General features: G+C 39.7%; 1 protein-coding gene across 1 annotated transcript in view; it reads right to left on the minus strand.

The window, feature by feature from the left end:
- LOC116588132 overlaps positions 1-13,240 on the minus strand; it is a 183,753-nt gene that overhangs the window by 80,282 nt on the left and 90,231 nt on the right. Inside the window, exons 22-26 of the mRNA XM_032338859.1 lie at positions 12,498-12,700; positions 10,078-10,233; positions 7,818-7,911; positions 6,741-6,878; positions 639-796 (exon numbers count right to left, since the gene is read on the minus strand). Coding sequence (XP_032194750.1) covers positions 639-796; positions 6,741-6,878; positions 7,818-7,911; positions 10,078-10,233; positions 12,498-12,700 — 749 coding nt within the window. The remainder of the gene's footprint in view (positions 1-638; positions 797-6,740; positions 6,879-7,817; positions 7,912-10,077; positions 10,234-12,497; positions 12,701-13,240) is intronic.

Below are 13,240 nucleotides of genomic sequence, written 5' to 3' on the forward strand. Positions count from 1 at the left end.
TAATGATATCTTGGGTAGTAGAGTAGTTTTGCTTGTTCGTTTTTTTTTTTTTTTCCATTTTAAATTATCCAGAATTAAATTAAACTGTTACAGGAAATACTCAAGATATTAATTATAGAATACAAATATCTCTCTTTTTCTGTCATGGTAGAAAGAGATCGGGACATCATAGGACATTCTTGATTTACAGCCATCTCTCGGCAGAGGTTGTAGCTCTCTGATAAGGCATCATCTTATTATCCTAAGCATTGGTAAAACCCTTGTTGGAAGAGTGAGGGTAATTCTGTGCTTTTCAGTTTAAGATAAACATGGAAGACTTGGAGAGGCCCATATTCTTCTTTCTTATGTTCTGTCTGTTGGGTTTGAAAAATACAGAGAGAGGGAAGACAAAGGGGAGACAAAGAGAAGGTAGGAGAAAAGGGGCTGAAATAGGGAACCAGTGACTCTCCATAGACCATATACTGGAAGGAGTTGAGCCTTCTCAGTGTTCATACAAGGTCTTCATACGAGGTCTTAAAAATTAAACACATGCTGGTCACTTTGGGAATTTAGGCATCCTTTAATCCCCTAACACTACATTATTGATTGGCTTAAAGAAGACACCTTTGTTATTTTTAAACAAACCTCTAGGGTAGTACCTTTTGGTAGCCTGGAAATTTTCTGAAGGTTGAGTAAGGGTGTCTGGAACTTTTGGACTTGGGGCTACCGGTGCATTCTCTATGTCATTCACAATTCTGGAATTTCTTCTTCTGGCTGGACCCATTCCACCATGATTTCTCAGATCTGAACTTATTTCCTAAAATGTTTTAAACCAAAGTGAATTAAGTTTCTTGGATTTGTAAGTCCTGTAGTATTGACCTCAAAATGCCCCAGACACGGAGTAGGGATGAGTTGGAGTGGAAGAGAGAGACGAGAAGCAAAACAGTGGGGAGGAGAGGAGAGAGTACGAGAGGGAAGGGAAGAGAGTATTTGCACAATGTAGGGGTGAGGCAGTAGCGTAACTATTTCTAGAATAAAGTGCAGTAGTCTAAATTGCCCTGAAAAAAATTCTCCATTCTACAAGATAGCTAGTTGGAGTGCTCTGTGTAGAGTGGCCTCTCAAGAAATACTGTTGATGGACTTCAAGGCTGCAAGATCTGAAAAACTGAGGCAGGGTGCCCACTGTGGTTCAGCCTAAGCAAATGGCGACAGGCTCCGTATGCTGTCCTGAACAATGTAATGACAAAGGGAGGGGAAAAGAGGGTGTAGAAGAAAAACTGTCTATGGTGTTTTGTTGTGGTAGCCTAGGTGGACTGACACAGGAGCAATAAATGCACACTGTTTCTATCCTTCCGTCACCATCTCACTCCTTAACTCGGACAGCCTTGCTTTCAAGCTAGTCTTGCTTTCAATCCCATTAGAACTGCTCTGCCAGTCAACAATGAGCTTTTGAGAATGTCAAATGGCCTCATTCTAATCCCTGCTCTTCTGGTTCTTCCCTCTACATTTATCTATCTATCTACCCATCAACTTTCAACTTTTTTCTTTTTTCCTCTTCTTTTAAAAACAATAGCTTTAATGAGATATAACTGACATTTAATAACCAGCACATATTTAAGTTTTGGCATATGTATACAACTATGAAATCTGCAATCAGAATAATGACCATCCCATCCACCCAGCCCCCCTTCTCAAGCAACCACTGTTCTCTGCTTTCTCCAACCATAGGTCAGAATGCATTTCCTAGAATTTTATATAAATGGAGTCATGCAGTAGGTACTCTTTTTTGTCTGGTTTCATCCATATTGCTGTATCTCACTAACTCATTTGTTTGTATTGCTGAGTAGTATTCCATTATATGGATACACCACAAGTTGTTTATCTGTTCACTTGATGAAGGACTTTTGGGTTCTTTCCAGGTCTTGGCTATTTTAAATAAAGCTGCTACAAACATCTGTGTATGTTTTCATATGAACATGTGTTTTCATTTCTCTTGGGTAAATACCCAGGAGTGGAATGGCTGGATTATATGGTAAGTGTATGTTTGAGTTTTTAAGAAACTGTCAAAATGCCTTGCAAGGTGATTGACCACTTTGCATTCCCTTCAGCAGTGTATGAGAGTTCCGTATCTTCCACATCCCTGCCAACACTCAAAACGGTCAGTCTTTTTAATTTTAACCATTCTAATGGGTGTGAAGTCGTTTCTCACTAGGGTTTTAATTTGCATTTTCCTAAAAACTCTAATTTCTCTAATAACTAAAAAGGTGTTACCTTTTTATGGGCTTATTTACCATCTGTACATCTTCTTTGGTGACTCATTTCTTCCTGAAACTCTCTTCTCCTTTGGCTTTGGTAGCAGTATACAATTCTGTTCTCTCCCTGTCTCTCATCTCTTTCCTTTCCTCCTCCCTTCCCTCATTTCCTCTTATTTCCTTTCTTTGTCTCCATCATTTACTCCTCCTTCTTATATCATCAGGCCTCTTCTTGTCCCACCCTTGTAGGAGAGCAATATAAACACACACACACACACACACACAGTATTTCCATCTATTCACATACATTACTACATGTTCATATATTACTATACATATTCACATATTCATTCATATATATAGCCCTAATGTCTTCCTATTCCTGCTCTTGCTCCAACGCAGTGACTTTAAACATTTGTTTTTTGAATGGATCTTAGGAACTTATAATACTTTCACTCTCCATTTCAATAAGAATAACCTCACTTCTATCTATTTTATATATTAGTATTCTTTACAAGATTAAAGGAATTGAATGTAGAATTCCTTATGTCAACAATGTATGAAAATCACCAGTTGTGGTTCATTTTCGGTAGTACCCATCTGCCCTTTCTTGTTCCCAAGCATGAGTTATCTGAGGGCTCTTCTCCTTGCCTGTCAAAAAGCTCATCCTTCAGGTTTTCCTAAATGCCCACTCTCTGCGCTGCTCTTCCTGGTTCCCCAGATGTGACCTTTCTTTTTCTTTAAATTCCTTCTATAGCTTGTTGAACCTCTTTTATGACTTGTGCTTAAACCATTTGTGAGCCTGTCCCCCTTCGATACACTGGTCTCTAAATTCCTCAGGAGCATGAACTGTGCCTCAGTATAATCTGATGAGCGTAACTTATAGGAGGGACTGAATTAGGTTTTGGGGATTGAGATTTTTTAAAAAATCAATATAACTTACTCTATCCTTATTTTCTACCTCAGCATTTAATTTCTATGGGAGTTACTATCTGGCAGTAGAAGTGAGGAATGAGTATTCTTGAGAATTCTATTCGAATTCTCCTATTAACATGAAGAATAGAAATAGATAAATAGAGGTTGGCAAATCTGATAAGGGTTAAATATAGTGAGCTGCATAGAATCCATAAGACTTAATGGTAAGGGGCACCTGTGTGGCTCAGTTGGTTGAGCAACTGCCTTCGGCTCAGGTCATGATCCTGGACTTCCAGGATCGAGTCCCACATCGGGCTCCCAGCTCCTTGGGGAGTCTGCTTCTCCCTCTGACCTTCTCTCTCATGCTCTCTCTCACTCATTCTCCCTCAAATAAATAAATAAAATCTTTAAAAAAAAAAAAAGACTTAATGTTAAAAGACCACCTGGAGAGTTGATTTCCTAAAACCATTATTAATTTTACTGGTGAACATACATGCACATGAGAACTAGACTGTTGTTTAAAAAAGTGGAGAAAATCCTTATGAACTGATGTGGAGTGATTTCTAGGATATACTGCTTAGTGAAAAAACAAAGTCCCAAAGAGTTTATGTAAATAAAATTCAAAACTCTTTCATAATAAAATCATTCAACAAACTAAGAATAGAGAGAAATGTCCTCAGCCTATAAAAGGCATCTCAGAAAAACCCATAATTAACATCGTAATTAGTGGTAAAAATTTGAAAGCTTTCTCCCTAAGATCAGGAATAAGATAGTAATACCCACTCTTGCCATTTCTATTTAGCTTTTTACTGGATGGTCTAGTTATGGCAGTTAGACAAGGAAATGAAAGAAAAGGCATCTAGATTGGAAAGGAAGAAGTGAAGTTATTTCTATTTGCAGATAACATGATCTTGTGTATAAAAAGTCCTAAGAAGGAATGCCTGGGTGGCTCAGTCAGTTAAGCATCTGCCCTCAGCTCAGTTCATGATCTCAGGGTCCTGGGATTGAGCCCTGTGTCAGGCTCCCTGCTTAGTGGGGAGTCTGCTTCTACCTCTACCTCTGCCCCTTCCCCTACTGCTTGTGCGCTCTCTCTCTCTCTCAAATAAATAAAGTATTTTATTTTTTTAAAGATTTTTATTTATTTATTTTGAGATAGAGAGAGAGACAGAGTGAGAAAGAGCACGAGAGGGGAGGTCAGAGGGAGAAGCAGACTCCCCATGAAGCTGGGAGCCTTATGTGCGACTTGATCCCAGGACTCTGGGACCATGACCCGAGCCGAAGGCAGTTGTTTAACCAACTGAGCCACCCAAGCACCCAAATGAAGTCTTTTTTAAAAAAAATCCCAAGAAATACATATATACATACAAGTAAACTATTAAAACTAATAAACTATAGTTTAGTCAGGATACAAGATCAATACACAAAAACAAATGGCATTTCTATATATTAGCAATAAACATTCTGAAAATAAAATTAAGAAAACAATTCCATTTATAATAATAAAATAAAAAATAAATATTTTGTTATTAATTTAACAAAAGAAGTACAGAACTTGTACACTGACAACTACAAAATACTGTTGAAAGAAATTAAAGATGTAAATAGAAAGGCATCTATGTTCATGGATCAGAAGACTTAAGACGGCAATAGTATTCAAACTCATCTATAGATTCAATCCAATCCCTGTCAAAGTCTCAAATGTTTGTGTGTGTGTGTGTGTGTGTGTGCAGAAATTGACAAGCTGATCCTAAAATTCATATAAAAATTCAAGGGTCTCAAAATAGCTAAAGCCATCCTGAAAAAGGAGAACAAAGTTGGAGGACTCACATTTCTCAATTTCAAAACTTAATACAACTTACAGTAATCAAAACAGCAGGGGTAGTAACATAAAAATAGACATATAGAACAATGGACTAGAATTCAGTGTCCAGAAATACACTTTACATTTATGGTCAATTGATTTTTGACAAAGGTGTCAAGATAATTCAATGGCGGAAGATGAGTTTTTTCATCAAATGGTGCTGGGACAACACACCGTGTGCCAAAGAATGAGGTTAGACCCTTTGCTCACACTATGTACAAAAATTAACCATAAATGAACATAGACCTAAATGCAAGACCTAAGCTCTCAGAAGAAAACAGAGGAGTAGACCTTTTTGATTTTGGATTCAGGAACAATTTCTTAAATATGACACCAAAAGAATAAATGACAAAAGAAAGACTGGATGAATGGAACTCATCAAAATGAAAAAGTTCTGCTTCAAAGGATACCATCAAGAAAGTGAGAAGATGGCCCTCAGAATGGGAGAAAATATTTGCAAATCATATACTTGGTAAGTATACATATACTGATACTTTTATTCAGAATACATAAATAACTTATAATTCAATAATGAAAAGAAAAATTTTATTTTATATAAAAGGGAAAGAATTTGAATAGAAATTTCTCTAATGAAGACATATAAGTCGCCAATAAGTATATGAAAAGTTGTTCAATGTCATTAGTAATTAGAGAAATGCAAATTAAAACCACAATAAGATAGCATTTTACTCCCAATAGGAGGGCTAAAATAAAAAAAGAGAGACATTAACAAGGGTTAACAAAAGTCAAAACATATGTCCTTGTAAAAACCTACACACGAATGCTCACAGTAGCCTTATTCATAATGGCCAAAAAGTAACAGAACCCAATATCTGCCAGCTGATGAATGGATAAATAAAATGTGATCTCTCTATATAATGAAATGTTACTTATCAGTAAAAAGGAACGAAGTCCTGATTCTACATTCTACATCATGGATAAAACTTGAAAACATGCTAAGTGAAAAAAATCCAGATTCAAAAGACTGTATGTTGAATGATTCCATTTATGTGAAATGTTCAGAATAGGAAAATCTATAGAGCCAGAAAGTAGATTACTGTTTGCTGCGGGCTGAGGGAAGGGGGTACAATGGGAAGTGACTACTAATGGGTACAGGATTTCCTTTGAAAGTGATAAAAAAATGATCTGGAATTCGATAGTGATGTAGGTTATGAAATCTAGTGAATTATATACTTTAAAGGGGTAAATTTTATGTTATGTAAATTAGATCTCAATGACAACCACAGAAATCGGCGGGGGGTGGGGGAATGGGTTATACATTGTGTCTTACCTTTTGTAGAAAAAAGAAGGGACAAATGTCTCCGTTTACTTTTGCAAAAAGCAATGCAGGAAGAATAAAACAGAAAACAATAAAGTCAGGTATCTCCAAAGGGTCGAGGTGGAGGAACAAGACGTTTTCTGCTGCATGATTCTAGCTAGCCGATATTACAGAGTAACACACAAAGAAAAAATTGTTAGCAAATCACTAAAAATTAAGAGACTCAGTAAGGATCTGGTCATGTGTTGACCTCACATTAGGAAAGAAGGAAAGGAGGGGAGGAGGGAAGGAAAGGAGATAAAATGATAGAAAAGAAGGAAGAAAGAGAAGGAAGCGGAGGAGGCGCAGAAGGAAAGAAGGGGGGGCAGGCTAAGGGGAAGATGGGGTGGAAGGGGTACCCTGGCATCTGCTGTCATAGTGGTAGCATGTCTCAGGTTTCTCTAGATAGGCTGACCTTTGCATCAGCAGGACAGCCCCACCGGGGCATGGGATCGGAGGATGCCTGCTGGACAGCCACCATCAAGGCATTTTTCTGAGCTGCTTGGCATGCAAGGGTCACTTGCATATTTTCCACTCCTGAATGGGATAAGAGCTAAAGGAAGAAAATGTGAAAGGTATTAGGAATTTCTGCCATAAAGAAAGAGATGAAGTAGAGGATTTGAGATGACCACTTATTCAACATGTAAACATAGGAATCAAACTGCACAGTGAGCTGAAATCCTTGTTCCTTCTTGACCACAGGACTGAATCTGGTCTCTCTCTAAGCACCATTTCATCCCAGGAAGGCACCCTCCTGGCCCGATTTGCCCTGTAGCTGGACACCATCAGGTTTCTAGTCAGAAAAGGATGAGTAGGCTCCGATGAACTAGCACATGTGCCCAGTGGCAGCCTTATAAAAACCGCCAAGATTAGATTAATGTTTAGAAAATCCACACACAGGCGTGCCTTGGTGACTTGGTCAGTTAAACATCGGACTTTGGCTCAGGCCATGATCTTGGGATCCTGGGATTGAGTCCCGAAGTGGGCTCCACACTCAGCAGGGAGTCTGCTTGTTCCTCTCCCTCTGTCCTTCCCCCACCCCCACTCATGCTTTCTCTGTCTCTCAAATAAATAAAATCTTTAAAAAAAATTCAAAAAGTAAAAAATACACAAATACAAACCTACACATACATGCACAGGAGCAAAGAAATTCATTTAAGTGGAAGGGGTAAAATACCAGCACCAAATTTAAGAAGATCAGATAAAAGCTCCAATAACAGGTGCATATTTTAAAAACCTGGCACAAAGATGGTTCACAACATGTGCTTCCTTTTAAAACCTAACAGAAGTTATTGCAAGTGGTGGTGCAGGCTCTAGGGTTCAAACCAGACCAATATGCACAACAAATAAGACAAGGTGATCATCATTATTTATGAGCTGGAAACTTTTTTTCTATATGGGATCCAAACATATGAATTAAATATGATTTTTAAAGAAATACATAAGCAAATTGCTTAATTTTACTTTAGTTTTCTTTAAAAAAATAATTTACCTTAAGGATGGCTTCCTTTGTATAAAAGCTGAACTTGCCAACCTGGTTATCATCCACCTCAGAGATGGCTAAGACAAGGGTGGCAGGAGCATATCTGCAAGAAGAAACATGACATTGTTCTGTTGTTCTGTGCCATTAGTCAAGAGATGCTCTTTCTGATGGGACCAAATCGTATGCGATCAGCTCTGAGACATCCACAATAATACCAACTACAGATATTACATAACACTTGATATTTCTGCCCAAAGACTGAAGGGCTCTGGGGTCTTTTCAATCCTTACGGGACTTGATCTCCCTGAAGTTTCCTTGTGGTGACCACGGACTCCAAATTCTTTTCTCTTGATCCCAATTCTACTATTTTATCCTGTTTCTCTTTGTACTTTCGACCTCATGTCCTCAGGCTCTTCACTAACTTAAGCCCTCTGTCCACTCCCTAAAAGCTGTCCAGTTCTTGCTCTCTTCCATTGCCCCAATAATTTTCTAAATGTTCTTTGCAACCATGTTTACGCCTCGGGATATGGTCCTTTGTCCATACCTATGAGATTTGGTCAAGTAATTTAGTATCTATGAATCTTGGTTTCTTCATTTGTAAATGGGAGATATCACCTATCTCATAGGGTTAAGGCAAATATTAAATGGAATAATATGCATGAACATGATTTTTAAAATGTAAGCTACTATGCTCATGTTTGATATGTGTTGTTATAACAACACTCCAAAGTGGCAACTTTATGGAATTAACATACATAAAATAAATGCAAACTCAAGAGACAAGATCCTTGGATGCATAAACCTTCCCCTGGTAACTCAGAAGGCTCCCAGATCTTGTAGGAGTGTTGGGTCATTGTTGGGAGAACCAATCACAGCTTGACCAGGTCACAGATGATTTGGGCACTTTGTGCTGATTGGTTGATTCCAGTTGAACAAAAATATGCCCTATGTCACAACAGTGTAGAAGTCCAGCTCAAGTAGAAGGGCCTTGAAGAGCCAGAGAATAGCTTGGCTCCAGGTTGGAGACCTAGTTAGCCTCATCTGAGGCCCAATCACCCTTCCTGCCTTCTGTGAGACATGTCTATATCCTCATGATAAATTCTCTTTTTGGTTTAGCTAGTGAGACAGGTTAGATTAGGAAATATTTTGTCTCCGGGGGACATTTGGAAATGTCTGGAGACATCTGAGATTGTTATAGTCGGGAAGGAGATGTGTTACTGGCATTTAGGAGTTAGTGATCAGGGGTCCTGATAAACCACTTCTGCTGCACAGGACAACCCCCTCTAAGAAAGAGTTATTCAGCCCCAAATCTCGATAATACCAAGGTTGAGAAATTCTATTCATATTCTATCATTCTAACCTTCTCCATTTCAGCTCATGGTCTTTTTGGAAAAGAGAGGAGTCCTTTAACGTATTAACACATCAAAGTTACATTTTGAGCACTAAGCCACACTAGCAAAACAAAGGTGACTTTTCCCCCTTGGAGTCATCTTTGCTTTCCTTGGGGTGGGGCCAGTACCAGGAATCTCCAGGGACAGAGCTTGGACCCTCAGGGGAAGGACAGACTAGAAGAAAAGGAGAGAATAGGGAGACAGAGGTTTCTTCTCAGCACACATCAAAGGCTGACTCTGCCCAGAGGAAAAGGATTCTTTTCCCAACTAAGTAGATTCATGATCTGCCACTAGCCAGAGTGTTTTCTTTCCAGCAACGGGCTAAACCTATGGGGCATGAAGAAGTTTCACTGCTTTGAGTCCGCTTCTGCTGCTGGCCAACGAAAGAGTCGGACTGAGATATTGCCATGCATGTTAGATTCGTACATGAGATTAGAGTTTCAAGGAAACAGCTGCTCAAAAAATTTGACTGACTTCTTCCTCATTCCAGGGAAAGTGAGAAGCGATCTGGACTTCTGGTCCATGCTTCTTGCCCCATGAGACAAACCCTCCCACTCCCTTATACCCAAAAGAAACATGGTCAACCTGGGCAGTGGCTGAGCCTGTGATTCTATCTTACTTGAGCTCTCTGATCCAATTCTTCCATTAATCAGTGTTTTTCAATTCAATTATCCCCTTTCACTGAGATCTCCCCTGACCCTTAGTAAAGAAAAAAAGAAAGAAAAAGAAAAAAGAAATGGCACCATGACAGATGGAATATAAGAGAGGGAATTTGGAAATAAAATTGTATTTGTGTGCCAGTGGTGATAGAAATTATTTTTCACTGGCCGTTCATTCGACCACTACATTATTTTCACTTTGACCTTTTCAAGGCTCACCTGTCCACTTGATCACTGTCCTCCAGCAGAGAGGTGATAAAGACAGGAGGTGGGTGGTCCACTTTGTCTTTGAGTGATGCAAATTCAAAGTGAATGGGCCTCAGATACAAGTGGAACTCTTCAAAACCCATCTCCCATGCCAGTTCCTTATAGAGACTAAAGGTGGGGGGCGGTTAGATAAAGAACCAAGAGCATTTGCTATTATTTTCCACTAAAAGAAAAGTAAGTGGTAAGAAAACCCAAAAAATCTGAATAAGCACAAAAGTAAAAGTCAAAACAAGAGTAAGCCAAGTCCAGTATAAAGTGAATGAGTCATAAAGGTCTTGAATCCACTTTACGCTATGACGGACAGTTAAATATAGTAGTTAACGTAGGAGGAGATATGCTTGGGCACTTCCTCAACTCTCATTTCCTGCAAGCAGGCTTCTGTCTTCAGAGTGCTCATGGGGTCACCCATACTGCTTTCAATACAAGGCTCACTATTTTCTCTCAGAGCTCTTTACAGCTGGTAACTGTCCTCTCTTTGAGGAACATCTTTGTTCTCTTGGATCCAGGGTCTCTACACTCCTACGTCATGACCACTATCACTCAGTCTTCATTGGCTTCTCTTCTTCCTCTTTTATTTTCAAATCCTAGTATTTCCTGGGGTTTTAAAACCTGGTCCTCTTCTCATCTTTTCTGTCCCCTCCTTGGGGAGTTCGTCTTCCAACCCTGAGCCCTAATGATCACCCCCTAGTATAAGAACTTGTGAGCCTACATCTGTCCTGTCCTCTGTCTGAGCTCTGCTCCCACATTTACACGGCTTGCAGCAAGGCCCTGTTCAGATGCCCCTCTTGCAGTTCAGCCTTAAGAGTCTAGAATGTCTCCCCACCCCCTACACCCACATTCTAACACATTTCTCCATTTTGAAAAGTTGTACATTAAGGCTGAATTCAAAGGGCACCTTTATTAGTTTGCTAGGCTCCTGTGACAAAGTACCATAAACAGAGATTTGTCTCACAGTTCTGGAGGCTAGAAGTCTGGGATCAAGGTGTTGGTAGGGTTGTTTCCTTCTGAGGGCCATGAGGGAAGGATCTGTTCCAAGCCTCTCTCCTTGGCTTACACATGGCCGTCTTCTGCTTGTGTCTTCACATCATCTTCCTTCTTTGTATGTCTGTTTCCAAGTTTCCTCCTCTTATAAGAACACCAGTCATATCGGAAGAGGGCCCACCCTAATCATTTCATCTTAACTTGATTCCTTCTGTAAAGACCCTACCTTCAAGTGAGGTGACATTCTGAGGCACTGGGGATTAGGACTTGAACACACGAACCTGCCAGGGGACACAGTTCATCCCTCAACAGTGCTTCTTTTATGAAGTTTTCCTTGATCCACTTATAAAGAATGAAAAAATACATTTTCTGAGTTCCTATAGTATTTTGGTTGTATGACTAAAATATCATATTAAACTGTAGTAGAACTAACATTTAAATTGTGAGCTCCCTGAAAACAAGCATCAAAAATTATGGGCCGGCAGTATCATAAAAGTTAATAAATATCTTAACTTATAGTTTGAATTCTGCTTCTAGTACTTTCTAGTTATGTGATCTTGGGCAAATTACTTAACTTTCTGAGCCTCTACTTCCTTGCTGGTAAAATATTAATAAGGATATTCTGGAAATTCAATGAATGAATACACATAAAGTCCCCAGTACAGACCCTGGCCATAGCAGGCCCTCAGTAATGGTTGGTGGCAGATGACTGGACCCTGTAGGTCTGTATGGCCTCTCATGAGGACTAGAACATAACTCATACATGTTTGCAACAGACCCTTTAACTCCATATCTTTCCTGTTCATAGAACATGTCCACTTGGATGTCTTCCCATCCACTATACACTCATACCTTAAACTTCATTCTTCAATCTCTCTGTCTCTCCTTCTTGAATCTTCCAAACCTCTGCAGGCCTGGCTACTGTCACTGACTCCTCCCTCACCTCCCTCTAGTCTCTCTACTGCTTCTGCTCTGCTATTCAATCTCATCAGAATTAAGAGCAAATCCAGTAAATACTCAGAGGGACCGTGTAGGTCAGGCCTCATACTGGGAGATGGGATATCACAGGAAGCAACATGGACACTGCTTTTGCAACCAGAGAGCTTATACCAGCAGGAAAACTGATAAACCAGTTTTAAGCATCTAACGAAAAGGCAGTGTACTGAATGGAGAGGAAGCCCAGGTGCTGGGAAGAGGGCCTAGCCTAGCTGAGTGGTCAGAGAGGCATGTAGGGTGGCCTGGGTGGAGAAGGAAGAAGTGAGCAAAATGGTCATTTCAGCCATTTAGAAAGCTCACTCTGGCTGCCCTGGAGCACCAAGGGAACAAGACTTATAGACAGGGAAACCTGTGGTCTGCTCTCCCCCACCTAGATCCGTAGTCCCCCTACTGACCGAGCTAAGTGTACACTCTCCAGACTCATTTCTATTAGCCGGTGGCGGAGGGTCACAAGTTCCAGAAGTTTCGAAAATGTCTCCAGGAGCTGCACAGAAGAACCTTGGCTTTGGTTCTGTCCTTCGTCTGCAGCAGACTGGAGAGCAAGCAGACCTATCTCCTCCAGGAGAAAGGGATCTCCCATTACTTTAGCTGAAAACAGCTGGAAGAAAACAAAAGCACTTTTAAAAACTTAAAAAAGAAGTTCGTACATTAAGAAAAACAGTGTAGGTGGCACAGCCTCTGGACCCCGATTTCCCGGGTTCAAGTCCTAGCGCTGCCACTTATAAGCCTGTGTAATTTTGCTATCTCTCAGTTCCCTCATCTGTAAGGGGGGATAAGAATAGTTACAGTAGCTGAGAGGAACAAGTAGATAATAAATACCTAATAGAACTGTTGGGAAAGTTTAAGTGATTAATATATACAAAAGTGCCTGGTACATAGCATTCACTGTTATCATTGTTATAAATATTTTAAGCCAAAATAAAGAACAGAAGTAGAAATCCCTGATATTTTCCAAGTATTTTAGAGGCCAATAATAATAACAATTTCCTCTTCTAACTGCAGTTTCAAAATTTCTACGTGTTTTCACATACATTACCTCATATCTATCTTCACAAGATCCCCCATGAAGTAGGAACCACAGATGCCATGATTTCCATTTCATCAGTGAAAAATCTGAAGCAACACTGCAACTTTCCAA

The sequence above is a fragment of the Mustela erminea genome, chromosome 4 (assembly GCF_009829155.1).
Source record: "Mustela erminea isolate mMusErm1 chromosome 4, mMusErm1.Pri, whole genome shotgun sequence".
NCBI classification, from domain to species: domain Eukaryota; kingdom Metazoa; phylum Chordata; class Mammalia; order Carnivora; family Mustelidae; genus Mustela; species Mustela erminea.